The 27,185-nt window shown below is 44.6% G+C and overlaps 1 protein-coding gene and 1 long non-coding RNA gene across 4 annotated transcripts in view; one reads left to right on the plus strand and one right to left on the minus strand.

Annotated features, from left to right (window-relative positions):
* On the plus strand, window positions 1–20,570 carry Isx (intestine specific homeobox). Of its 2 annotated transcripts, none has more exons than XM_034522962.2 (4): window positions 1–1,168; window positions 16,882–17,033; window positions 18,708–18,824; window positions 19,592–20,570. In XM_034522962.2, the coding sequence occupies exons 1-4, from the start codon at window positions 952–954 to the stop codon at window positions 19,826–19,828; spliced, it is 723 nt and encodes a 240-aa protein (XP_034378853.1). In that variant the 5' UTR covers window positions 1–951; the 3' UTR covers window positions 19,829–20,570. The 2 variants fall into 2 exon arrangements, with proteins under 2 accessions (XP_034378853.1, XP_034378852.1); XM_034522961.2 differs by having other exon boundaries at window positions 18,708–18,783; window positions 19,592–19,887.
* The window catches only part of LOC143434912 (uncharacterized), a 21,085-nt gene continuing 5,081 nt past the window's right edge, over window positions 11,182–27,185 (minus strand). The window contains exon 3 of one of the 2 annotated variants that reach the window (XR_013104768.1): window positions 11,182–16,792. This is a non-coding gene — a long non-coding RNA (uncharacterized LOC143434912). Of the gene's footprint in view, window positions 16,793–20,674; window positions 27,173–27,185 lie in introns of those variants that run through there. The other variant, XR_013104767.1, reaches the window with a different exon arrangement.

A 27,185-nucleotide genomic window follows, 5' to 3' on the forward strand; every position in this document is an offset into this window, starting at 1 on the left:
CCTGGCAAGATAGCAGTGATTGTCAGCTTCAAGCCCAGAGTTTACCGGACAGGGAGTCTTTGGGGCTGTCTCAGAGACAGGTAAAGAGTGATCAAGCAAGAAAAAAGTAGAAAGAACCCCAGAAGAAGGAGAAACAAGTGGCTAAAGAATTTAGTGTATGACTGGAAGTCAGGGAGACAAGAACAAAATAAAGCAAACACCAGCCCAGAGAGCACTCGAGAAGTCAGACCACAGGCTTGAGGTAAAAGCAAGCACAGACCTGGCAGGGACCCAACATCGATCGCCCTTAACCTCTCCCTGAAGATCTGCAGATGTATAGGAGCCCTGAAAGTCTCACTCTTGAGACTGGAAACTGAATTGAGGAAGTCAAGAAGGGTCTCTGAGAAGACCCTTCCAGCCACAAAGAGGCTCAGGGCTCACTTGGCCACCTAAGGCCCATAGGTGGCACCCTAGCCTCCCAGGGACTGCCTGAAACCAGCAAGAAAGGAATACAAGTCAGAGAGAGGACAAAGGTGGACGCTGCCTCCAAATCTCTAGGTAGTGACCTCATCCCATCAACTCTGCCTGTTTTCTCTTTGTTTTCTGGTACCATTGAGCAGTGAGCTCCAGGATCCTTGCCTAGGCTGGGGACTGTGAAAGCCTCCACCTTCAAGAAGACCCTGTCTGGAAAATTGAACCTCCATTTGGTGACAGCTATACACCTGTGGATACAGGACAAACACCTACCAGCGCTTCTGCTGGAAGCCACCTCCTAGTCTTGGAGGTGTTAGAGGTCCATGGAAGTCCCTGTGTCCAAGGAATTGTGCCTGAACCACCCAGCATCAGGATCCTCAGTCACCACCTCTTTGTTCCTTCTGGGTCCCCAGAAGCTCCGGGAAGAAAATATACCACCCTCTGCTGGCATTGCCCTGGGCACACACAGAGTGTTCCTCCTAGCAGCAGGGTCAGGCCATGGCCGGCCCTACGATCAACAGGGACATGAAGAAGAGTCCAGGATACTGTGAGGTCCCAGAGAAGCTGAGTTTATCCTTTTCCATTGAGGCGATCCTGAAGAGACCCACAGAAAGAAGAAACTTGCCCAGACCACAATGCATTGGTGGAGAGGACTCCAGGCAGACAACTACCCCAGGTTCCAAGCTGGAGAGGTCCCTACAGGATCAGCCCCAAGGTAAGTGATTTCTGGTCATTTTCTTTTGTTCTGTTGTCTTGGGGGAAGGGTGGGGGACTCAAGTGATCTCTGTCAATAAAATAGGGGGCTGTGACATCCAAAGGGATAGTAGGTTCTAAACCAATTGCTTTTTAAGCCTTTCAGTCTGCAGTATTCAGAGTACAGAAGCACATAGTCTCAAGCCATTGTGACATGCAGGGGCCCCAGACCTTATTCTTGTGACCAGGCCATGACTGGGAATCGTCAGTCACATCCTGCACTAATGAGGTGGTGGGCACTTTCCTTTCATTTGGGCAGAGATTATGATAACTGAACTGAGAAGGAAAGAGATGGACAGTGTTACCAAGTTATAAAGCTGAAAGTCACAATCTGAACTCAGGGCCTGGAACCCCAAACCCTTGCTTCTAGCACATTCTCTCCTTGAGCTGAGCTCAGCCTGCATGGCTTCTAGTAGCTGAAGCTTTGTCAGGGTCTGTCCTCACAGAGTGCCCAAACCTAAGTCTGTAGTCACCCGAGGGCATGCAACTAAATAGGTGAACAAGAAGTTGTCAGGCTCTCTTTCAAGCCATCATCCACGCAGGGTGGTGGATACCCTAGCTGTGGCAGCTGAGGAGCAGAAGGTCTCTGTCCTGCCTTCACCTGCTGTCTGACTTTAGGAAAGTCCCTGTCCTCTCCGTTCTCAGCTTCACTCTATGAAACAGCTCAGGAAATGGGGGGGAGGGGGGAAGGTTTGTTTGAAGGGTGATGTTGATGCTTATAAAATCTCAAAGACCATTTGGTCAGGAGTCTGTAAGCCTGGAGTATCTCACACCAGACCTAGGTCTTTCCCCTTTCCACACTTTCATCTAAGAAAATGCTGGGCAGGTAGCTCAGGGGAGTCCTTGACAGCATGGCCTCTCCACACACAGCCCTGCTGCCAGCAAGTCTCCCACAGAGGTTCCTTACAAGGTCTGTGCTCAGCTACAGGCAAAAAGAAGACCCAGGAGGGATGTTAGCAGCAGCAGCAGGGGAGCTAGCTGGTTCCCTGATAGAAAAGGGCCTTGGGCTCAGCTTTCAGAAGTTCCCTGGTATCTTCCAATCAATTGAGGATTCACAGAAGCCAGTTCACTACTAGGGTCTTTAACCTAGGTCTCTCCTGCTACAGCTGTATAAATGAATACCAACCTCCCCATCACAATGAGAGAATGGACTGCTGCTGATCCTGATAGATAAGAAGAGACTGTTCTTTCCACCCCTCTACTGAGGGTTTTAGCAGGTTCCGTGTGTATGCTCCTGGTAAAGCCAGAACAGACACCAGAAAGTGCTGGCCAAAACAACAACCACAGCATCAGTGGGTGCTCCGTAGCTCCCACTGCACTTTGATGCCCTGTTCTAGTTTATGGTCATATTCATGAGCCCCACTTCAGAGAAGGAAAACCCAAAAGAGGAGAGAAAATACGTTTAAACACTGCATGAGCTCTCAGCACTAGCATTTATCCCCAGAGGCCTTAAAGCCACGCATGGGGAATATTTCTAGCCACAGTTTAAATCCATATGACCCTTCTTATAGAATTCAGTTTTCCCAACTCTTGGGGTCGGGTTCTTTGGCAGTGTATGACTTTAAGGGATCTCAGGTACAAAGCTACTTTGTCAATAGTTCTGTGGTTACTACCATCCTAGCCTCCTGTGATGTCAAAAGGTGCCAGTTAACCAGTATTGGTCAGGATAGAAGGATTTCTTTTCAAGTGTGTGTATTTGAACAAATCAAAAAGTAAAGATGAGGAAAGCCTAGGCAAACACTAGTGCAGACAGGATGCCAATATGGCAGCCAGTACAAAGGTAAGCTGTGGAAGTTTGTGGGACATGCTAGATACGTAGGGGAGGGACTCAAGAAAACTGACCTCTAAACCCAGACACGGCAGCAATGCATAGGGGAACTAAAGCCAACCACCCATCTGGGCCTCAATTTCCTCAAAGGAAATGTGAAAGAGCAGAGATAGGTCTCCATAAAGTTGTTGCAGCTATGACATGCCCTGACTGACTCAACAATAAATTAGCTGGTGGGAAACCCTAGAAGAATCCATGATGGTCACTTTTCATAGCAGAGACTGCCTCTCTAGAGAACACTTAACCACAAGGCCATGTGGGAAGGGAAAAGGGAATGAGGAGGCCAACCAACCCTGTCAATCACCCTTGCCCCTCCCTGCCACTTGAGGAGCCCCAAATGCAACTCAGGATGTGTTGTTGCTGGCCAGTGCCCTTAAGCTCCTTGCGTTCTGTCCCTCCTCTGTCCTTCCAAGTAGGGAAGCACCTAAGAAGAACAGCAAAGGCACACATTCCTCACTGTCTCACTTTACATGTGTAGACCTCACATGTCACTTTACATGGTGGATATGACTTCAGGTGATGATTTGAATCTGAAATCTCCCCAACAGGCTCGTGTTTTGAATGCTCCCAAGCTGATGACACTATTTTGAGAAACTATAGGACCTTTAAGAGATAAGGCCTGACCAGAAGTATGTCACTAGGAGTGGGTTCCTGGCTCCAAGCTCCTCCCTCACTCTGTGCTTTGTCTAGAACGATGTAAGAGCCATCCCCCAATGTGACATACCCTGGGCTGCTCCACCATGCCTCCCTGCGACGGTGAACTACAAACCACTGGAACTATGAGACAGATGAATTTTTCAACTCTTAATTTTTCATGTCAGGTTTTTATAGCTACAGCCCCTACACTCTACCACCATCATATATAGAGCTTGGATTAACTAGCATTTAAGGTCCATGTCCAAGATGGTGACACTAGCAAAAGCAAGACCACAAAGCTGTACTCCAAGAAGTCCTAATGGACCAAGAGGTACAGGGAATTCTCTGAGGAAACTGGGGCTCAGAGAGGTGAAGGGGGTGGTCAAATCTAAAGTTCATGAAGAGTCAAAACCAGTCCTGCTATTCAGGCTTCTAGGCCAAGCGAGAGACACTGCCCACTTTGAATTTCCTAATGAGAATAAGTAAGACTCATTTTCTATCTTCTCATTCTCATGGGGACCCTCATGATAAATGGTTTGGACCCTCTCAGATCTCAAATCTGGAGAAACATCTAAGCTTGTCTCCCTAAGTGAAGGGATGTTGGGACCAACCATACATTCATTCTTCACTGGGAGGAGCTACCCCTTAAAACCTAGGAGCTTCCAAAGTCAAGGGAGCACCAGTCAGGAAGAAGGCTCTCTCAATACTGGAGGCTCGGAGCCTGAGCAAGAGGAGGTCATGGCTACATATCCAACTGGTGAACCTCTGGAACTCTAACCCAAGTAGGGAAAGGAGAGCACAGAAGAGACCCCTCAGTGGAGTAGGCCTGGGTGGAGTGCCTAGCCTCTAGGGAGGCTAATTTGTTAGTCATTTATTGGACAAAAACAGCCTAGTATGTGTCTTCTCCTCCTAGTGAGTGGTTTATTCAAATAAAGTCTTATATAGAGTTAAAAAGAGTTTGAGCTTGGACATATCTTTGGGCACAATATCCCACCTATCATGAGTCTCTCACTTCAGGCTCCTTTATTTTACTCTCCTTCCTTTTTCTTTTCTCTTCCCTTCCTTTTCATCTCTCCTCCCATCTCTGTTCCTTTAATATTAGCCTTCTTATTCCCTTCTGCATTTCCTGGAATCAAAGACAGCTATTCTTCCCTAGACATCTGAAGATAGAGCCTATGACCAGGGACCACAGTGTCCCTCATTGCTTTATGATTATTAACTTTGGTTGATTGACAAGTGGACCCAGGGATTCCCATGAGTGCAGACAGGGAACAGGAGGCCAGGAAGATTCTATATGTGTGAGTTTACTCCACTATGACAGAATGCCTGATATAAACTACGTACAGGAAGATTTACTTGAGCACACACTTTGAGAGGATCTAACTCATGGTCACATGTCCCCATGCTCTTGGGCATAACACCATGATATTGGGAGTGTTAAGTGAGGTGATTTTTCACCTCACGGTAGAAAGCAGAGAAGGAAGAGAAATCTGGAACCCTGTATAATTTTCAAAGGTATCAAATCCCAGTGATATACTTCCTCCTCTTGCTAGGCTTCACCTCTAAAAGTTACCACAACTTTAGTAACCTGGAAAACTAGGGACCAACTGTTCAAAGCATGAACTAACATATTCAAAGAAGAACAAAAATGGAGTTGGATGCTAGTACTTCCTCAAAGGGCACATGGTTCTGTCTCCTCCACTTGACTCCATGGATCCCACCTCTACATCACCAATACCACAGTCACAAACTACTTGGAAAGGAAGAGGAGTATTTTAGTTCACCATTTCCTGGGCTTCAGCTACAATCTAGGCCACATTGGTCTGGCTAGGCCTATGATAGCATCCACATCACAGCAGGGGTGTGTGGTGGAGAAAACCATGTTCCTCATAGCCAGGAAGCAAAAGTAAGAGAGAGAGGAAGAACAGGAGCCTCCTCCAGCCATTCAAGGGCACAGCTCCAGTGAACTGAATACCACTTCCTAAAGTTTTAGAACTTCACAACACCATGGGCTGGGGATCCAAGCTTCTAGCAAGTGAGACTTTGGGAAAAGTCTGGATGCAAACTGTACCAGAAGCCCCTCTCCCAGCCCCCACCCCAAAAGAAGGCCTATGGGGGGAGGTGATGGTTGATTTGCAATCTCTAGACTGAGAAGGGAAAAGAGGCTCCTGGGAGCTGCTGGTAGATCAACTAAGCCTAAGAGCTGGAAGCAAGCCAACCTTTAGTGGGTCTGCTAAGCCAATAAGGGTGGCATATTGTTGTTTTATATTCCAAGAGGAATGAGGAAGCATTTTGGAATTTAATGCTGGAAAACAAACATGGCCAATATCAATGAGAATTCTTTGATTACAATTAACAAAAAACAAAAACAAAAAACGTGTCAGTTGAGATGGGTGTGTGTAGCCTTGAAAAATATTAAAAATTCTTCCACATTGAGCCATGGGAAGGCCAAGATCCAAAGTCAGTTTGGTTGATGTTGGAAGCCCAACCCTAATGTTACCAAGTCCCTCTAGCTGCTTATCTGCCTTTTGGCTCTTTCTCATTGCAAACTAACACCCCTCACATCCCAAGTAACTTTCAACAGAGTCTAGAGTAGCATCCTCCTACACTGACTGCCCCCAAAGTTCTCTAAAGTACCAAATCTAAAAGCCCCAAAGTAGAGACGACCTGGCCAAGCTTTGATAAGATAGCCACCTCAAACTTGTCAGGCAAGGCCAGAGGCTCATGGAAGTGTATGTTTGGATGGAGTGCAATCCTTTTCTTACTGATCTGTCTCCACTACACCCTTCCACACTAAAGTGATGACCTCTTATCTTAAGGGTTTTTTTTGTTTGTTTGTTTGTTTTGTTTTGTTTTGTTTTTTGTTGTTGTTGTTGTTTTTTGTTTTTTTGTTTTTTTAGTATTCACAGGTCCCGTGTATTCTCCGTGTGCAAAAGTTTCACATTTCTTTTCAACGGCATATTTCTATAGAGATTTTATCCAAATATTCCTGGAAAGGGGGAAGTTGTTAGCCATTTATTGGACAAAAACAGCTCCTCTCTCTGTTTGGAGAGCCATGTGACTCTGGGTATCTCTAACCTGGTCACTATACAATCAGGCTGGATTTTACTAGAAAGAAACATTATTCCTCTGTTATTGGTAGGAAGGGTAACTAAAAATGGATTCCTTCATAGCATAAATGCAAGTTCTAAGTCACTTTCTGGGACACAGGTCCTGGCTTCTTAGCTTGTATTGTTCCCTGCACCACTGAACCATTACAAGTAGAAGCTGGAACAGGCACAAGGTTTGTGTGGTAGCAGCATTTGAAATAGATACACACACACACACACACACACACACACAACTTCTCACAACTTCTCAGCAAGGAAAAGACGCATTGCTGTTTGTTGAACAGCACATGGAACTTATCTGTCACTGGGTCCCTGAAACTTACGATGTTTCTTTCATCTCACCAGACCTTGAACGTCATGACAGTTGCTCATCATGGTATAGCAGAAAAAAAGAGCTTGGCAAAAGACATCAGAACTCCCAGAGGGGAATGATGAATTCTCCATAAGGAGGGCATGAGAGAAGAGCTGGCATTGAGATGGTGCTAAGTAGGGAGAGGAGAGCAGGCTGCACTCAGCACTCACGGGAACACAAGAAAGTATGTTTCTTGCAAGGAACCACAGAATTCAGTGTGATTGCCATCTAAGTATCACCAAAGAAGGCCACAGGAGACAAAAGAGCAAAGCAGACTGAAAGCCAAGTGTCTTATTAGTTAGGGTTTTATTGCTATGAAGAGACACCATAACCAAGACAACTCTTATAAAGGAAAACATTTTATTGGGACTGGCTTACAGCTTCAGGGGTTCAGTCCATTATCACCATGGCAGCATCATGGCAGTGTCCAGAGAGACATGGTGCTGGAGGAGCTGAGAGCTCTACATCTTGATCTGCAGGTAGCCAGGGGGAGACTGTGCCACACCCGGCATAGCTTAAGCATAGAAGATCTCAAAGCCCACACACACTGTGATGATACACTTCTCCCAACAAAGAACACACCTATTCCAACAAGGCCACACCTCTTAATAGCACCCCTCCTATGGCCAAGCATTCAAACACATGAGTCTATAGGGGTCATTCCTACTCAAACCACCATACCAAACCAACCCCATATGGCCTTTAAGTATGTACATCAGCATTTTTTAAAGTCATGTTTGGAGAACTTAGGCCTCTACTGAGGTGGAAGAACAAATCTACTTTGGGTAAGGTACCCCACACATTTAAGTAGGGGTCAACTGCCCTTAACAGAAAAGGAAAAATGGACATGAAAACCATGAGAGAATATGTGTGTCTATTTGTATATGTGTATATATGCATGTGTGTATGTGTGTTGTATGTGTGGTATGGTGAGTATGTGTTATTTGCAGGTGTGTATGTGTGTTAAATATGTGGTATGGTGGGTATGTGTATTATATGTGTGGTGTTGTGTATGTGTATATGTTATGTGCATGTGTGTATGTGTGTTAAATATCTGGTGAGGTGTGTATTATATGTGTGGTTTGGTGTGTGTGTATGTGTGTGTGGTTTACATGAATGTATATGTATGGTGTGCAAATATGTGTATTGATGTGTGTATGTATGTATTATGTGTATGTAATGTGTGTTGGGTGTGTAGTGAGGTGTATGTGGTATGGTGTGCATGATGGGTGTGGTGTATATGATATGTGTGTCTGATGAGTATATGTGAGGTATGTGTATATATGTATATGTTTGCATGTGTATATGAGGTGTGTGTCTGTGGTAGACATATGGTACATATATAGAGTACACACATGTGTGCATATTATGTGATATATATGTGTTCACACCTATATGTATGTGTGTTGTATGATGTATGTATGTATGTATATATGTATGTATGTGGTATGCGTATGGTGTTTGTTCTGTATCTGTGTGTGAATCTGTCTGCTGAAGTTCTACTTATAAAGTGTCATGAAAGGGAGATCACTCATGGAAGATGCCCAGCTGCATACTGCCTAAAAGGAGTCACCACACCTGTCACTACTGGAAGCCATCAGCAAACCCAGTTCTGGCTGGCTTCTTCAGGGTCCTTTCCCATTGCCTCCTGCTGTGTTCTTTCTTTTCATCCCTTCCACACTCCTCTTCTTTTCTGTTATCTACTTAACCAAAAATTTTTTTTAAAAAAAGTGTGTATTGCAGAAAATAGAAACATAGATTAAAAATGTAACTACAGCACTTCCACCTAGCCATCCAGCTGTGATGGCTGTCATTCCCTTGATAGGTGACAGACACTGAGACAGAATTTTGAATATAAAGTTTGCTTGCTGCAAACTGAAACTTAGCAATCATTTCTCTTCAGATCTCTTGTGTTGTGCCTGGGAGATTCACAGCAGACCTGGGAGGGAAGAAAACATTTGCTGGGTTTGTGCTTTGAGGCATGGGTGGGGTGTTGTTAGACAAAGGAGGACAAAGTCTTACAGACACAGGGAGCAATAAAGAGCATCTGGAAGATGAAAGGCTATGTACAGTTGCAGGGGATCCAGATGTGGTCAGGAATGGCTGCAATCCTGTGACTAAGGAATGGGGAGAGGAGCCGTTGCTAGCAAGGTCAGATGGGAAGAGCCTTCATTACCAGGTTAAAGAGCTGATCTAGTCTGGGGGAACACTCAGAGCTATAGAAAGTCCTTGACTGATTCAAGAGAAGAGGCCAGTACATACCAGTACATACAGTACCTGACTGTACTCTACCTTCATGTGTCAGGTATTTCCAGCCTACAGGGGGCTGCAAATTCGTCCAAGGTCCCTTTCTTGATGAACCCATTGCCTTCAAAGACAAGAACAGATCTATTCCCAGAGGCTTCCCCCAGTGGCAAAGACCTGACCTCCTCACCCCCACTCGACCCCCACCTCAGCCTTTAGCTGCTGAGGTGCACAGCCAGGGCCAATTAACAGACCACAGAGACAGAGCAATCAGGGGAAGGGAGTCCAGTGCAGAGAAACATCGGTTTGTAATTAGGTGGCCTAATCACCTGCATAAATTGTGTATTTCTTATGATCGATGTGCTAAAGAGCTCTCAGTCTTAATTAAGTTCTGCTGACTATTCACTTTGAAGACTCACTCATGTATGATTCACAACTCCCAGAATAAACAGTGGCCAGAAGAGCAATCTGGAAGAGCTGGCAGTCCCTGCTGCCTTCAGCCACCTCTCTCTGTCCCCAAGGTGTTCTTGTCATCTCAGAAAATGGGCCCGATGGGCTGACATGGAGCCTTGGGCTTCCTGACTTCTTTGCCAAGAACCTGGGAAGGAGATGCCAGGCCTAGACCAGGAACCCGGAAATTGTTTTACTCTATACCTAGTGACCCATCCTGCTTGAGAAAATGGAGCCTGATGAGGCCTAGTCCCCTTTAAGCAGAGATGCAGAACACCCTAGGCCTTGCTACGAGGCCCTCATCTTGGGCCTGGTCCAACTTCCCCAGTGGGCTCAGATTTTTAATGCCTTGATGAACAAAATCCCTGAGGTTTCAAAGGTGCATAGGCTGTATCATGTTCCAGCTTCTTCTCATCTATAATATGTTTTTATATTGCTCTTTCTCTAGTACCTGCTTCTGTATCTCATGACCCATTATGATTTGTCACCTGGTATCAAACCTTCCTGGCCTCTAGCAACCTCTACCAGCATATGGTTGGAAAGTTAAAGCATTGACCTTCATCCTTTCTAAACTGTCCCATTGGATGCTTCACTTGTCTCTCCCTCCCTGCCCTCTGGTGAGGTTAACTCCAAGAAAACCCAGTCCCAATAGAGAATCTCAACACAATTTCCACCACTGACATCTTCCTCCTTCCCAGGCGCAGAGGCGAATATAGCCACATTTATACTGCTCAGGCCAAATCACAGTTGACACCCCATCTATCTCATACTTTCTTTCCTATAGATTAGTGACAATTAAATGATATTGTAATGGAGAAAAACAAAGTTTGGCCCAGAATATGATTCCTTCAAGAATTCATCAGGCAGCCCAGTGAGGAATACTGTCCAACAGAACATTCTACAGTGATGGCTGTATGCTATAACCACACAGTTCAACATAGCATCCCCTCACCACACTTGACTGTCCTGTTGTGGATATATGGCTAAGGAGCTGAATTTTCTATTTTGATTAATTTCAGCAGCCACTCTGAGCTAATGTTGCTGTTTGGGACAACATAGTTCTAAGGACATGACCTCTCTGCATGATGTCCAACCTCAGGTCTAAACTTGTTTCCCTGACTCCAGAGTTCAAGTCTATCCTCCAACTGGACTTGACCTTGTTTGGGAGCCCTGTCGTTGGGAGTGACCTTGGCTCCAGATTTCTTTCAATACCAGTTATGTCTCTCTGGTTTGAGGTTATTCCCAAGAAAGAAAGTATTTTTTAAAAACGGCATTAGAAGGGGAAAGAATATGATCAAAATATATCATTTGTTTAAAAAAAAAAACCCAACTTTATAAGAAAAAAATCACAGTAAACTTAAGAACAAAAAAATAAAATAAAATCGTGTTATAAAAAGAAAATAATCAGCACTGACTACTGATACCCCCAAGAACCCACATCCTGTCTTGGGAGAAGGACCTTGGTATCTTAAGCCAAGTAGGCTGGTCCATTTGGAACTCAGTCTCCATCTCCCCATGAATGTAAATTTTAGGTACTATCTGTCTTCTTAGAGAGATCACTAGAGTAATTGGGCTTTAATTCCATCACCATCACCATTATCATCTCTCAGAAACAAATATCCATCCAGGCATATGTAGTTCAAAGCCAATGACATACAATATGCTTCTAGCCACTCTATACCTAGTCAGTCCCTTTTCATGGTGTCAGCAGGTAGATATTGAACAGAACAGGATCTAGATACTTCCCCTTCTTCCTCCAGCCTCCACATGATGCTGAGGAAGTCCTGCTGTGAGTGGGAAAAGCCAGATCTCCCTTAATAATAGCATCCCACAAAAAACTTGAAGCCAACATTTTATCAAGGAATTGCCTTAGCCGGGCAGTGGTGGCGCACGCCTTTAATCCCAGCACTTGGGAGGCAGAGGCAGGTGGATTTCTGAGTTTGAGGCCAGCCAGGTCTACAGAGTGAGTTCCAGGACAGCCAGGGCCACACAGAGAAACCCTGTCTCGAAAAACCAGAAAACAAGATAACAAGGAATTGCCTTAAGTATAAGCACTTGTTCATCTAAGTTTCATTCCAAGGAAAATGAAAGCGTTGCTTGTTTCTGTTGTAGCCTATGTTCTATTTCTATCTCTGCATTGTTTTGTTTCCTGTATTCTAGTCTTGCATCTCACACTGACTTCAGTGGCCTCTACTCTACAATTCCAGATCCCCAGAAGACTCTCAACTCATACTGCCCTGACAGTCTAGAATCTTCTCCTGTGTTTTTAATGACGTTTTATAGAATTTTTTTGTCAGTTCCACACTGACTGAATGAATGAGTAAACAAATTAGTGAGTAAGGGAATGAATGAATGAACATATACAACCCTGTTGAGCCTAGCTAATTACGGTCCCTTACCCACGTACACACCCATGGTGCTTGTTAGAAGCTGGGCACAGGGCCATCCATCACACTCCTGGCAATGGTGACCCTGCTCTTTGATCTCACGTCAGTTCCCATTGGCTTTGGCTCATGATGTAGTAAAGTCATTTCCTCTGGGTGTGACATGGCCAGTACCATCATGAAGCAGAGCTGTTGTGGTGATCTAAGAATACCTTGTTTCACAGTCATAGCAACAAATAAGTAAAACATACTGACAGATGTGTCTGTGGTGATTAGGAGGCTGTGACTGTCCCTCCTCTTTTAGGAGGAGTATCACTGTCACCTAAGATTCTAATGCCCTCCTATTTACACATGGTGGTACAGGATGCAAGTGTAATAGAGGAATACATTCTTTGTGATGTGGGTGCAAGACCAACCATCCATTTTCAAGGGTACAATTTCCCAGTGACTCATCTGCATTAAGAATCACCTATGCTCTATGAGTGACCGCAACAAACTCACTGGTTCACTTAGCTGAAGTTGGATGGAATTCTTTCTTAACATCTCTCCAGGGAAAGAAGCAATTATTACTAAACACACTACCAGTTCTAAACAAAGAATAATATGTTTTAAAATAAAACTGGGGGGCTCCAGCGGTGTCTGAGTAGAGTGCTTGCCTAGCATGCATGAATGATAGCCCAAGCTCAGTTCCAAGCACTGCATAACCTGGGTATCATAGTGCACACTTCTAATCCCAGGACAAATGGAGGCAGAAAAGTCGGAAGATTAAAGCCTTCCTTGCTTTATGTAGTGGGTTTGAAGCCAGTCTGGACAACATGAGAACTTGTCCCAAAATGATAAATTTATTAACTTTATGATCATCTTTATTGTTATTATTATTACATAAAAGTAGAGTAGACTTGGAAGGGAGGAAGACAGTAGCAGAAGGGAGACTCCTACCAGAGGTAGCACACAGTGGCTAACAAGATAGGCCGGTGATTAAAGGCACTTGCTGTCAAGCCTAATGACCTGAGTTTCATCTTTGGGAGACCCACTCTCCTCCAAATTGTCCTCTGACCTCTACATCCTCACACAAGCAAATGCACACACACACACAAAGACACACACACATGCACAAGCACACACACATATACCACACAATAAATAAATAAATGCAGTAAGAGGAGGCACAAAAGCTATTGGGAGATAACACTTTAGCCCCCATTGTCCACATTCTCAAAAAATTGAAAATCAGCAAAGAGGAGTAAAAACATTTTGAGGAGATTTTAAAAGCGAATTAACAATAAAGTCGGAGACACTGGTGAAGGGTGAGAATACGCGATCTCATTCCTACAACAGAGGAGACAATATAGTTGATCCTGAGAAAGAAAATTGCCTGCCTCTCTGTGGCCTTTTCCTCCTCTGCAAAGGGTCCCAGGTAAGCACCCCAAGAGAGAATCACAGGTCAACGTAGATTTATCATTAGTCATCTGGCATTCAACACCTCTCCTGCCTCACTCCACAGACTGTGAGAGCAAGCAGAGGATGAATTAAATGTGCCCAAGCGGTGAAGGTAAGCTCAGAACGAGCTTGGGTCTCGTGATGTGGTTTCCACCATTCACTGAGAGCAGGATTGCTGGCAAGCACCACCCCCCTCTGCACACTGCAGCTGCCAAAAAAGAAAAGGGAAGTTAGTTGGTCTTTTCAGTTATTAAACTGCCATCAGTTTGCATGGAGCACCTACTCCAGTTCCTCTTTAGAATTCAGATTCCACATCACCTTTTAGGCCACATCAGCTTTCGTCAGTCATCTGCCTGACACATGACAACAGATGTTCTACAAAAATTTCAGGCATAGTTTTAAAAAAAGATGTCTTCTCTGTCAAGTGGGTTTCAAACCAAGTTATGCATCTGGAGCTAATACTGATGAAGCTCTCTCCAGGTATGGTTACTCGGTTAGTCTAAGATCCACCCTACTTTCGAGGGGCTCACTCTCCAGAAAGATAAGGCTGCAGATAAATATGGGCTGCCTCCCCAGCGTGTTTGCATACTCCAAGTATGAGTCTAAGCCTTCCTTGGACAGAAGGCACTACACTCTGCATCATAGCATGAAAATGAAGACAGCCTGGGCTGAGTTTGTACTTCTTCTACACTCCTGTGATTGTTCTAATTAAGACTACTACAGCTCCATATTCAGAGAAGCCCTGATCAGAAAACAAACCACACAGTTTGGTCATTCCACCAACCTCCACTGTTGCTTGGCTCCATGAGGAGCTATGGACAATGTTGGTCAAGTCTCCCATTCTGAAAGATCTCCCTGAGAGGAACAAGTGAATTTGTAAATTGGTGTTTTTGTGCGTGTGTGTGTGTGTGTGTGTGTGTGTGTGTGTGTAGATGTGTGTGCCCATGGAGACCAGAGATGAGTCAGATGAGTTAGAACTTCTGGAGCTGGAGCTATATGCATTTGTGAGATTCCCAATATAAGTGCCAGAATCCAAACTCTGGCCCTCTGATAGAACATAATTGGCCTTAGCCACCGAGCCACCTGTCCAGCCTCAACAACTACTTGTCTGTCTGCCACACAGACACAGCTGTGTCTGTTTTCTCCTTTGGTATATGTCCCTCATCATGAGAATAATGAATCATAGCTAATTGTACCACTTTGTTTTTCTACGTACAAACCCTTTCTAATTGCTCATCTTTTCAAACATTTGCTTAGATATTATCACTGGCTTGCTCTATCATCTAAAAGAACAGTTTCTACATGGAGTATAGACAGAAGGTATTAACTATTACAAAGTTTTTAGGGATTTCTAACTTTTTAATTGTCACTAAAAAATATTATTCCTATCATATTTTATAGACAAAATATTTACTATGAACCTTTCCTATTTTGAGGCCCATCAATTGATGCCTCTCCTTAGACCCTATGTACCCAAAGTCAAACAAAGGCCCAAGATAAAGTATTTGAATCGTTTTTTGAGGCTGAATGTATGTCCCAAAAAGGAAAATAGCTATCGAGATGCTACAAAGTTGGACAGTTGAGCAACTTCAATGAGGCTAGGCAAGTAGGTTGGCAGGGTGATGGGGGCAGAATTGTCGGTGCCAATGCAAGCACCCACCATGGTCCCATAGAGAGCTGTGCCAGTGTTAGGACCCAATATGGTCTCATAGAGAGCTGTGCTCAGAGGAAACGCCAACAAGCAGAACTGAATACAAAGAGTCACTCTCTTAAACTAGCAATTTTAGGTGAGAATTTGTGTTTTAGGAGTTCAGTGAGACATTAAGCAAATCCCAGGATAGCAGATCATGGTGTCTCCACTTACCATCCTTCACACTCCTGCTGCCCTAAGATAGGCTCTTGTTCCCCTGTCCTGTACCCTACCTACTTATACCTTGGAAAGGGGTTGGCTAAGGTAGGGCTTCCAGGATATTTAGGGTCAGGTGGTAAGTTACAGGATGGGGTCAAATCTCTTAACTGAATATTTTTGTTCCAAAGCTTTGTGGTAACTCCCAGGTCCCTGGGAAGACTAACACACTCAATGAGTGTCCTCACTTAATCTCTCTCTCTCAAAATTAAAGAGCAAATTTAAAAGACAAGCATGAGAGCTGAGATGGCTCAGTAGGTGAGAACATTTGCTGCATAAGCATGAGGCCCTGAGTCCAAATCCCCAGCACACATGTAGAAGCGCACATACAAGCAGTGTGTAACTACACGCACAGCTGGATCCCCGGGACAGAGCCAGAAGGATCATTTGGAGATTTCTCAATGCCAACTTAGCTCCAAGATCAGTGGGAGACCCTGTTCAATGGACTATTACAGAAAATTATAGAACAGGGCTCCCTCTGTCCTCCTGTATCTTCTCTGTGTTAGTATACATGGGCACATATACATACACCATACACAGACATGTATATATACTTAAACATGATAGACAGACAGACAGATACATGAACAGATAGATAGCTCCCTTACATGACAGTGACAATCTAGAAAATTAAGGAAAGGGCTCTTGGCTCTTTTCTGAACAAGGGATCTCACATTTTCCTTTTTTGGTAGGCCCCAAATGACAGAGCCAGACCTGAATAGAAGTACAGCTAGACAGGTGGATTGGAGACAGATTGGCAGGGCTCTGCTGCTGCCATACTCGGCCTATACTTTTTAAGCCAAGGTTGGCATACTTTTTCTGTAAAGGGCCAGATGGTAATTATTTCAGTCTTTATAGCCATGTGCTCTCAGATGCAACAACTCAATGCCACCATTATAATGCAAAAGCAGGAAGAGATAATACAACAAAGCAGCATGTAGAGCTATGTTTCACTAAAACTTTATTTAAAAATACAGTAGGCGGGGTTTGATCTGCAGGCCATGGTTTGCCATCTCCCGGTGTAGACAAGAGAGTAATTCTTAAAGGCATTTGACTACAAAAAAAAAAAAAAAAAAAAAAAAAAAAAAAAAAAAGGCACAGAATCAGAATTTTCTAGAAGGTTAACTTGACTTCACTGTGGAATAAAGGATCAGCCTAAAAGGTGTTCTAGAAAACCATGTTGCTAAGTTCCAATTCCAAGGAGTCAGTAACCAAGACTCAGCAGTGGCTGTGGGTCTGTAGAAGAAAGAACAAAGCAATATGAACATCTCCCTAAAGGGCTGTAATCAAGGTCGCTGACCCAACTTGCATGCTTTCTCCTACAGAAGAAAGAAAGAACAAGCGGAGAGTTCGCACTACCTTCACCACAGAGCAGCTACAGGAGCTGGAGAAGCTCTTCCACTTTACCCATTACCCTGACATTCATGTCCGCTCCCAGCTGGCTTCCAGGATTAACCTTCCTGAAGCTCGAGTACAGGTACAGCATCTACCTTCCAGCCAGTCTCATGCTGGGCCCTCAGCCTTCCAGGGCTGCCCCAACTGAAAACACCACTGGTTTTATCTCATGGGTTGTCATCACAGCCAAATGTTACTTTCTAAGAAATGAGAGCGACTTCATTTAATAACGAGTGTCTTCTCTTTGGTGCGGCAGTGCAGCGGGTAGGCTCTCCAGCCACGTCTGTCTCCACGCCCTATCTCCTAGCTTATTCATGCTTTCTAAAGGTTACTCACACTATCTGCCATAACCGTTGCTGAGGGTCTACCAACATGTTCACTAAGACTATCACTTTGGGTTTTACTACACATAGTCACTGTCACAGAGGCCTGAAAGCAGCCACACCCAAGACACAAAGAGGTGAGCATGTTAATATTCTCAGCAAAACTGATTTACAAGTGTGGAAATCTGGGTTTTGTACAATTTGCAGGTGTGTTTAAAAAATATTGTTCTCCTTTTGGTTTCTTTCTTTAATGATTTAAAATTGTGCAAATCACTCTCAGCTTGAGGGCCACTTAAACATTTGGAATAACAGGTGTAGCTTATCAGGGTCCTGTTGGCAAGCTAGGTACAAAATATATCCATGTCTCCTGGGTATAAGCAGAATAGACAGACTGAATGAGGATCTGCTGTCAGAGTCGGAGTTTCACCACTAACAGCCTAATCTAACATCCACAATCTTTTTACCCCAGAGGATCCACTCCTTCTGTTCATGCTTGGAGACACAGTAGCCTTTTGTCGTCTCCAGGGCAGACCCGGTGCACGCTTTTAGACACATTCTGTTTCACAAGTCCCAGGCTGGCATGAGAGGGTCTGTCATATTCAACTGCAACTCTGTTGGCACTATAACTCTCTGAACACAAAGTCTTCTACATCATTCTTTTTTTAAATGCAGTGCATTTGTTCTCATTCAAAACCAAAACAGAGGTCCAGCCCAATGTGTTGCTCTTTATTCAACCTCCTTCTGGCTAAAGCCCAGCCCAGCCTAAGCCAGCTCCCCTATTCTCCCCATTTGGAACTGTGCTCCAGCTGAGTGCTTAGCACCTGCGTCTGCCACCAAGTCTAGAATCCAACACCTGCCTCCCCAGAATCACCAAGTACAAATGGCCACATGTCAGACACCATCAGGGCACCCATGAATGCAGACATCTGCCAATGTTCAACCTATAGATGCCAAGTGGCCCACAGAGGTTGCAAACTGGTGGCCTGCTGATGGAGAACAGCCCACAGATGGGTTTTATTTGGCCTGCACAGCATTTGAAAATGCAAATGCATTCACATTAAAAAAAAAAAAAATCACAATTTTCACTTTGGAAATTGGATGAGTCTGACACCATTCCCATGTGGTATTTGTTAACAGGACCTAAGACTCTTTAAGCTCTGTTCACTATAGACCCCACCCAAGCCTTCTCAGTTATCACTCATGAAAACCCCCCACCCCATTTCCACTCTAAAGATTATGACCCAGGTCTCTTCTCTGAAGTCTCCAGACTTCACATGCAAAGAACCAACCCCCAGTTACAATTTTATAGATAGTGAAGTGCTCATTCTTTGTGCAGATATCAATGTTCTGAGTTGCGGTGTAAAAATACCAGAGGGGTCAGTACTAGTTGAACTGTATTTCCTTTACACACATCACTTTCTTTCCCTGCATAGATCTGGTTCCAGAATCAGAGAGCCAAGTGGAGGAAGCAGGAGAAGAGTGGGAACCTCAGCGCCCCACAGCAGCCTGGTGAGGCCAGCTTGGCCCTGCCCTCAAACATGGACATGTCTGTGAGTGACCCAGTCCTTAAGTGGGGCTGGAGGGACAGTGATCTGGGAGCATCTCAACCAGGCCCTGATGTGAGGAAGTCCTGAGGGAAATGCCTACAGTACCAAGCACAATGAAAATCCTTCTAGAAGTAGGAAGGTCAAGGAAGGAAGACAGGATCTGGAGCAAATGGCTGGCTGGGTCTCCCTTTGAGTGACAGGAAGGAGTGGTTTTATCACTTGTACAAAACTTCACAGTTCACAAAGCAGAGTCACGGGGTAAAGCATAGAACATAGGGGTTGGGCATTCAGCTGTAAAGCAACTGCCCAGGTTTACATCTCAGCTGAAATCCTACATCACAGTGTGGCATAAAAGAGTTACCTTGCCCCTTAGAGGGCAGTAAGTGCGAAAGGTTGCAATGACTAAGATCTGGAATATTCTATTCATGATCTGCTACTGAAGAAACAGAGCTCTGAGGAGTGAGGTGATGTCCTAAGCACATAGTTACTATTCATGCTGTGAGGATTAAGCTCAGCTGGACAGGTTAGATTCTGCCCAGGTTAGCTGAACAGTGATTCTGACCTCTGTCTGCAAATGGATGTTGGTGACCTTGCACTCAGCTAGGCCACACAGGAGGCTGAAAGTCTCAGGCAAGGCAGAACAAGCTGGCTGATCCCACTACCCAGTTACTTGAGGTAGCTACCTGAGTCATGGGGGCACCTAGGAGGCAGTAGGGACAGTCCTCAGTAAAGGTTAGGATTCATTGTTTCCCTCTGGTCTCTCCTGACAGGGTCCTGTGCTGACACCTACTGCTTTGCCCACATCAGTGCCTCCCACAGAATGCTACCCACTCTCTCAGACTCAGCTCACTTCAAGCTGGTTCCCTGCTCAGATTCCCCTTGTCCCATGGCACCTATGGGACCTACAGCCCCTGCCTGGGCTTCTCACCCAGCAGCCTTGTGTCCCTACCTTCATCCTCCCACCCCCACACCCCAGGTGGAGCAGCATCTGTGCAACTTCAACATAAGAACTGGTTTCTCTCTTCCCAAGCAAGCCATTCTCCTCTCTCAGTGATGGCAGGCAGCCCTGGACCTCAGAGAAAATCACTTCACAATCCATCAATGGCCCACAGCCCAGGAAGCTACCCAGAGCTTGCCATTAAAGACTTTCCTGGCCATGGATGACAGCAAAGAACCACACACGTCTCACCAGCCAGTCATTCTAGTGCAGAGGCCTGGCTGACTAAGAGCTGGGGATGAAGTCCAGAATAAGCTGCTCTCCCCTCACCCCTCTGGACCTCATCTGTAACCAAGCAGCCATTTCTGTGGATCCCTTTCTCCCTTACTTAGGAGAGCCTTGGGAAATACAAGGCATGGGGAAGGGCTGCACATCCATGCACCCATCCGTGTACTTGTTCACGATGTCCATACTGAACACTTGGCATTGTGCACTTGAAAATAGATGCTGAGCTGCTCAGGTCAGATTCTGCCCAGGTTGGCTGAAAGGTGATCCTGACCTCTGTCTGCAAATGGATGTTGGTGACCTTGCACTCGGCTAGTGTCTAGCACACTCATGACTTTGATATAAACAAATCTCAGATGGGGAGAGAAATAGAAATGTTTTTAATTTAAAAGAGAATTTAGTATCTATCATTTTGTTGGGCTGAAAAAGGATGTTGTCCATCCTCACTGATATTATGATGAGCAAAACAGCAGAGTTTTTTGTGTTCCCAGGGCCCAGCTAGACTGCTTCAGTTTATGGAAAAAAACAAACAAACAAAACAAAAACAAACAAACAAAAAAAAACTTTGTTCTTCTCTTTGTTTCTTTGTTTCTTTGTTTCTTTGCAGAGAGACTCTAGGCCAGGAGTCCTCAACCTGTGGATGGTGACCCCTTTGACCAACTTCTATCTCGAAAAATATTAGCATTATAATTTATAGCAGTAGCAAAATTACAGTTATGAAGTAGCAATAAAATAATTCCCTGGTCACCACAACATGAAGAACTGTATTAAAGGGTCACAGCATTAGGAAGGTTGAGAACCACTGCTCTAGACAGGCCACATGTCCTGCTGAGTCTGGTTTTTCTTGTCTCTCAGATGGAGGCAGTAACTGCCACCTGGATAAAAGGATATAGCTAGGGGCAAGCGGAGAAACACGAAAAGCAAGTAGCTCATAATTGAGTTGTTTGTTGTGTTATGTCACTGTGACAAAATGCCTGAGATAAACCATCTATAAGGAGGAAAAGTTTTAGGGGTTGAAGATCATAGTCCTCTGGTCGTGTTGCTTTGGGCCTGTGGTAGCACACTGTATCACAATGAAGGGTGTGGCAAAAACCCCTTTCCTTCATAGCCACCAGGAAGCAGAGAAAGACAAGAGAGGAGCCAGCGTCCTAGCACCCCTTTAAAAGCGCACCTTTAACAACCTAACTTCCACAAACTTCTAGGTGCACCTCAGGTTTCAAAACTATGGTCCAGATGCCTACTTCATGACCAGAAATCCATTATGCAAGTGTAATTCTCATTATTTTTTTTTATCCCTGGACTTACTGTCCTCATTCTTAGCAAGAAATTTATTCTGGTAGCTTCTAGATTGTTAATTCCCAGTTTAAGTGTAGTGTCAGACCTCCCGGGGATTGAACTCCGGACATAAGCTTTGCCGCAAGGGCCTTTACCTTCTGAGCCATCTTGATTGACAGCGTAGGAGACATGAGTTGCTCAACTGCAAGAAGCCCAGGAAACACTGAGTCTGCAGCACATCTTCCTCCCACCCCTCCCCCAAAAACCAACTTGCTACTTCATTGCCTTATACCCCTTCTGAACTTACCAACGATGGAACCTCAGGCAACAAATGACATAGTCCCTCCATCTATGTCTCCCCTAATAACTTCCTTGCCTCTGTGGGAGACTGTGACAATGAGAACAGAGCTTCTGCACATGGCAAGAACACAACATGTCTGGGGAGGGGTCATTTTCCCAAATACCTTTTCAACTCCTCTGCTGTCTAGATGCTATCCCAGGAGCTCTTAACTTCATTTCTGGGCCACCAAAAATTCTCAAGTGAGTGGTCAAAATTATGGGTCTGTTTCTTCTTCCAACTGAAAAGGGGCCCTTCCTTTGCCTAGCTTCTCTAAGAGCTCTGAGGTTCAGAGCAAATAGGCATCAGGAACCCTGACAGATAGGTTGAGACCCATTCTAACAGGCTCTGACTTTAGCAGAAAGACCAGAGAGAGAATACAAGAGTCACTAATTTATCTCTGTTTTTAATTTTTTATATTTGTATATGCATGATATATGTGTGTGCATGTTTACTGTATGAACACAGATATGCATGTGCTACCATGTGCATATGGAGTAGTGAGGACAATCTCACATGTCAGTCCTTGCCTTAAACCTTGTTTGACAAAGGATCTCTTGTTCACAGCTGCACATACCTACCGGAGTAGCTAGCCCACAGGTTTCCAGAAATTCTCTTGTCTTAGTCTGCAATCTTGCTGAGAGAACACTGGGATACAGGTGTACACTATGGTGTCCAGCTTGCATGAGTTCTGGGAATCAAAACCAGGTCCTCAGCCATCGGCCCAGGAATCACTTAGTTAAAGGAAGGAAGGGAGGTGAAAAGCTGGTGTGGAAAAGACAGTTCTCAAAAACAGGCTCCTGGGGATCACAAAAAGAAGCCAGGAATGCTGGGAAGACAGATGCCATCCTGAGACACCAGATGAAGCTCCAACATCTACATGTCCATCTAAAGCAGTGGTTCTCAACCTTCCTGGTGCTGTGACCTCTAACATAGTTCTTCCTGTTGTTATGACCCACAACCATAAAATTATTGTCTTTGCTACTTCATAATTGTGATTTTGTTACTGTTATGAATCATAATGCAATTATCTGGTATGCAGCATATTTGATATGCAACCCCCAAAGGGGTTGCAACACAGAGGGTGAGAACCATTGATCTGACTAAGAAAAGCCAAGCTATTTGTGCAACCTCCAGAATGATGCCAGGGACAATATGGAAAGTAAATCGTAATAGGCTTAAGTTGGACCCTAAGAACTAGTAGAAAAGCTTTCCAAAGGCCCTTTGTGTCCTCACCTCTTCAAGGAATGCCCTTCAGCACCCTGCACTGGGGACATGTCATCACTGAGGCCCCTGGATGGCATCAAGAACATTCCTATCTCTGCCCTTTGCCCTACTCATCCCTCAGCCAGGAATGCCTACCCGTCCTTGAGGGTATTCCTTTACACTGCAGTGTCAAGTCTCCACCCAAAGAACATCCTCACTGTCCTCCTCCTCTCCTCTGAAATTAGAAAATCTTTTGCATCGTCCAATCAAAGAATGTCTAATAGCTGCTATATACATGTGATTTTCTAGCTTGGAAAAAGTTATGTTTATAGATAGAAATCATAGATAAGTTCTGCCTTATCTTTTATGATGGTTCTTCTTTCTCGATCCCACAGCACTGTGAACCTTCTCTCTGACGATATGGCCCTGATTCTGAAGTCCTACCCGGTGCCAAGCACTTTGTCACAGGCTCACTATATCAAAGAAGCAATGTGACTTGTGCAACATCACACAGCAAAAGTCTATTTAGAATCCACTTCTGCCCAATGCCAAAGCTTGGAACCACTGTGTATATAAAATTATAAAGATATTATATATATACATATACATATATGTATATATATAATATTATATATATGATTTGTAATTAATGAAAACACATAAATTGTGTATAAAATTTGTAACATAAATGCATATGTGGTGGGCTATGTATTTATTACATATGTGTGGCCTCCCAGCATCTATTCTCCTTTCTAGTACCATGTTCAGTATACAGAAAGTGCTAGGTATGTTAGGTGAATGGCTAAATGCTATTCTGTAATTAGTCATCTTTCTACCCCATATCCAGTTGTCTCGCTGACTTACACTATTGTGATTTTCTACACAGGTAGAAGAAACAAGTCAGACCAAGCCCCAGTATTCTATATAGGAGAAATCAGAACTTGCAGAAAAACTGGTGGAGGCTTCCCTTGGCCCCAAGTTGGTTGGGTGGTTGAGAGTAGTGGGAATTCCACACAGGTGCCAGTGTAGTCATCTCTGCCAGATGAGGCTGTTCCAAGGGCTCCTCAGGAGGGCCCTGACCGCTGGGTGACCCCTGGGTGGGGACCTGTTCTCCTCTGAGAAGGAGGTTACTACCCTCTTATCACTAGAAGGTAATAAAGTCATTTCGTGGCAATTAAAATCCTAACCAATTTAAGTCATTTACAGCTCCAAGCAATTACACAGGGATTCTTATCCCCAAGACTCCCAAGATGTTGTTTGAAGTGGGACATAATGGCTGCAGGTAGGAGGAGACAAGAGGAAAAAGATAGTGGCCAGAGCCTAGGAATGAGATTTCTTTACTTTGATTTTCTTTATATTTTAATAGGCATATGCAGTAACTGGTTCTCTTGTGGCTTTTTTTTTTTTTTTTTTTTTTTTTTTTTTTTTTTTTTGTGCTTAGTTTTGACTGATTCCTCTTCTCTCAGCTCTCCTCATCTCCTTGGTCCCCATCTGCATCTGTACCTTTCTAATCCCAGTATCCCCCATCCACATTCATACCACATGAGCTTTTTATCCCCTTCCTTGTTCCCTTGGAGCCCCCTCCCTAGCCTCTTGAGCCTCTACTTTCCCAACCTTTACACACACACCCACATTCACACACACATATGAAACTTAGAAGCTAGGATCTACATAGAAGAGAGAACATCTGATACTTGCCTCTCTACATCTGAGTTATCCTACTTAATATTATATTTTTAAATTTCATCCTAAGCACCTGGCTCCCTCTATCAGATGCAGGCTACTTGTAGTGTCTGATGAGGTACCCAAGTGAATACAGGTGGGCCTCCCTCCTACAGAAAGGGCCCTGTCATGTGTCCCAGGTTCTATGAAGGTCCACAGGACAGAAAGCAGGCTCCTTGGGAGATTTTAACTCCGTAACACCAAGGTGCCTCTGACTGTGACCACAAAATCTATCCTCCTACCAGGAGTTTATGAACCCTTGGCAAAGCTGGGAAAATATGGATCAGATCATAGTACTGTCCCCTTGGGCTGAGGCTGGACTGACTGAACAGGATCCTGTTCCAAAGCCCAACGTGATCTTAGGGTGGGGGCTTTCCCCAGCGGAGATCAACCATCCAGCTGGGGTCACCCTTAAAAGACAGTGGGGAAGACTCCATTTGTTTGTCTCTCTTGAGATGACCTGGAAAGACAGGAAATAAAGGATAAAAAGAATCTGTAACAAGTCAAAACAGGGTCACCAACTGAAGAATATATGGGGCTTACTTCCAAAGATAACAGGTAGAGACTTTTCTGAAAGTATTGAATAGGAAGAATTGATTGTGTCGAAGGAAGTTCAGCAAACACCCAGGAAGCGGAGAGCTTCCCAACAGGTGGAGTGAGACAGGCCCTCTGAAAGGAGCAGATGGTCAGTTAACATCGGTTGCCTATACATTGGCTATACATTTCAAGCTTTATCTATCTAAGCTAAAAAGGTAAGTAACTCAGAGTACCACTGTAATGCCCATACTTTCATGGGTAGAAGACACTGGAAAATAAGAGATACTAAAAGAGACTCCTCCCTCTAGAGAGCTGAAAAAGTTTGACGTGGTGTGATGAGTTGTGTGTGAATTATTCTTCTCATTGCTGTGAAATATAAACAGTGACTTAAGGAAAGAAGGGTTTATCTCACTCACAGACTGAGAGGATAGTCCACCACCGCAAGGAAGGCCTGCTGAGAGGGGCAGAAGAAAGCGGCTCACATGATGTCTGCAGTCAGGAAGCAGAGAATAAACAGGAATGGGGTTGGGCTGTAAAACCTGGTGACTCACTTCCTCTCTCTACTGGGGCTCCATCTATTAAAGGTTCTATGACCTTCCCAAATAACATCACCAGTTAGGGACCAAGTGTTCAAATATGTGAGCCTGTGGGAGACATTTCACCTTTAGACACAACAGTTTAGACCAGGACATGGTCCAGGGAAGCCAAGAGGACCAGGGAAAGCCTCTGCAGAGTCAAGACTTAGGGTTGAGGCCTAAGGGACAGTTAGAAGCCAGCCCTGAGGAAGCTAAAGGCCATGTCCCAGGACAACACCTCAGCCATGCAAAAGCTCTGACATGTGGCTATTATAACATGTTCAAAGAGCACACATTTGTTTTTACTTTACAGGCTCCCTGGTTAAGCTGAATAAGATCTTACAGTCCTCAACCATGTTATACACAGCTTAGCTCAGCCTCAGTTTCCCCAACTAACAACTTTAAGTCAGGGCTACTTTCAAAGACGCTGTCTACATTGTAAGCAACGCACAAAAAGCAATAGAATCCCCTCCTCCCACAGGAGGGGGCTGGTGTTCTCTCAGTGCTGGCACGGAGCTAGGACCAGAGCCACCTGGCGTTTCTGATACCCCATAAGTACCGTTGTTGTCATAGCTACCGTGTTTAGATGGATGTGTTCTAGCGAAGTGTTTGTTGTGCTCTCTGCTCATCATTCCCTGAACTTCAGAGCTCCCATCCAGAATGTGTGCCTTTCATTGCTTATCCTCAGTGTGAAACTGCCAAGTGTATCATGAACCTGACTGAGGAGCTGCTTTCAAGTTCTGTTGTTGTTGCTGTCATTTTGAAACAATGTCCAAACGTGCAGCACACAGGCTGAATGTCTCCCACAATAGCCCTGAATACAGGCCAACAGGTTCACACATTAACACTGCACCAAAACATCAAAGGTTGGACACCCCAGTTAGCCCCTCCTACAGAGCTTCACACTCTGAACAACTTTTTTCCTGATCCTACAACACTGCTACTCTCTGTGAGGTGAAAAAGTGGGATGGGACAAGGCTGCTGATCTTCAAAGCATCATTTTCTTGTATAGCAGTGAAAGAAAAAGTCACCTTTAATCCAAATGAAGACATTATTTAGTGCCTTTCTTTACTTTAAGAATGAATTCCATCTTTGAGGCTGATTCATTGATTATTATATGTATTCATGCTCATCTATGTGGTTGTGAATGTGAGCATGGGCACAGCACACCTGTGGAGGGCTAAGGGTTTTAGTCCCCACTTTCCATCTTGTTTGAGACAGGGTCTCTTCATTGCTTCCCACAAAGTGGCACAATCTGGTCCTCCACAACTTTGATTTTCAGTCCCTTATCCCCTCCTGCTGATGTTGTTCTGGAAGGTTCTGGAAACTTTAGAAGGTGCAGTCTAGCAGGCAGAGTAGGTCCCTGGGAGCGGGCCTTTGAAGGTATCTTGCTCTCTGATTTGTGGCTCATAGAGATGTAAACAGCCTCTGCCATCCACACCCACTGCCGTGAGTCGAGCTGCCCCAATGACCTTCCCTGCAAGACAGAT

This window comes from Arvicanthis niloticus, chromosome 18 (genome assembly GCF_011762505.2).
Source record: "Arvicanthis niloticus isolate mArvNil1 chromosome 18, mArvNil1.pat.X, whole genome shotgun sequence".
Lineage (NCBI taxonomy): Eukaryota > Metazoa > Chordata > Mammalia > Rodentia > Muridae > Arvicanthis > Arvicanthis niloticus.

Bases quoted from the DNA above. Each gene is read 5' to 3' on its own strand.
- Isx (XM_034522961.2), top strand. From the start codon at position 952: ATGGCCGGCCCTACGATCAACAGGGACATGAAGAAGAGTCCAGGATAC. The intron at 17,034-18,707 runs GTACAGCATCTA...TTCCCTGCATAG, and splicing joins TTCCTGAAGCTCGAGTACAG to ATCTGGTTCCAGAATCAGAG. The intron at 18,784-19,591 runs GTGAGGCCAGCT...CTCTCCTGACAG, and splicing joins CAGCGCCCCACAGCAGCCTG to GGTCCTGTGCTGACACCTAC.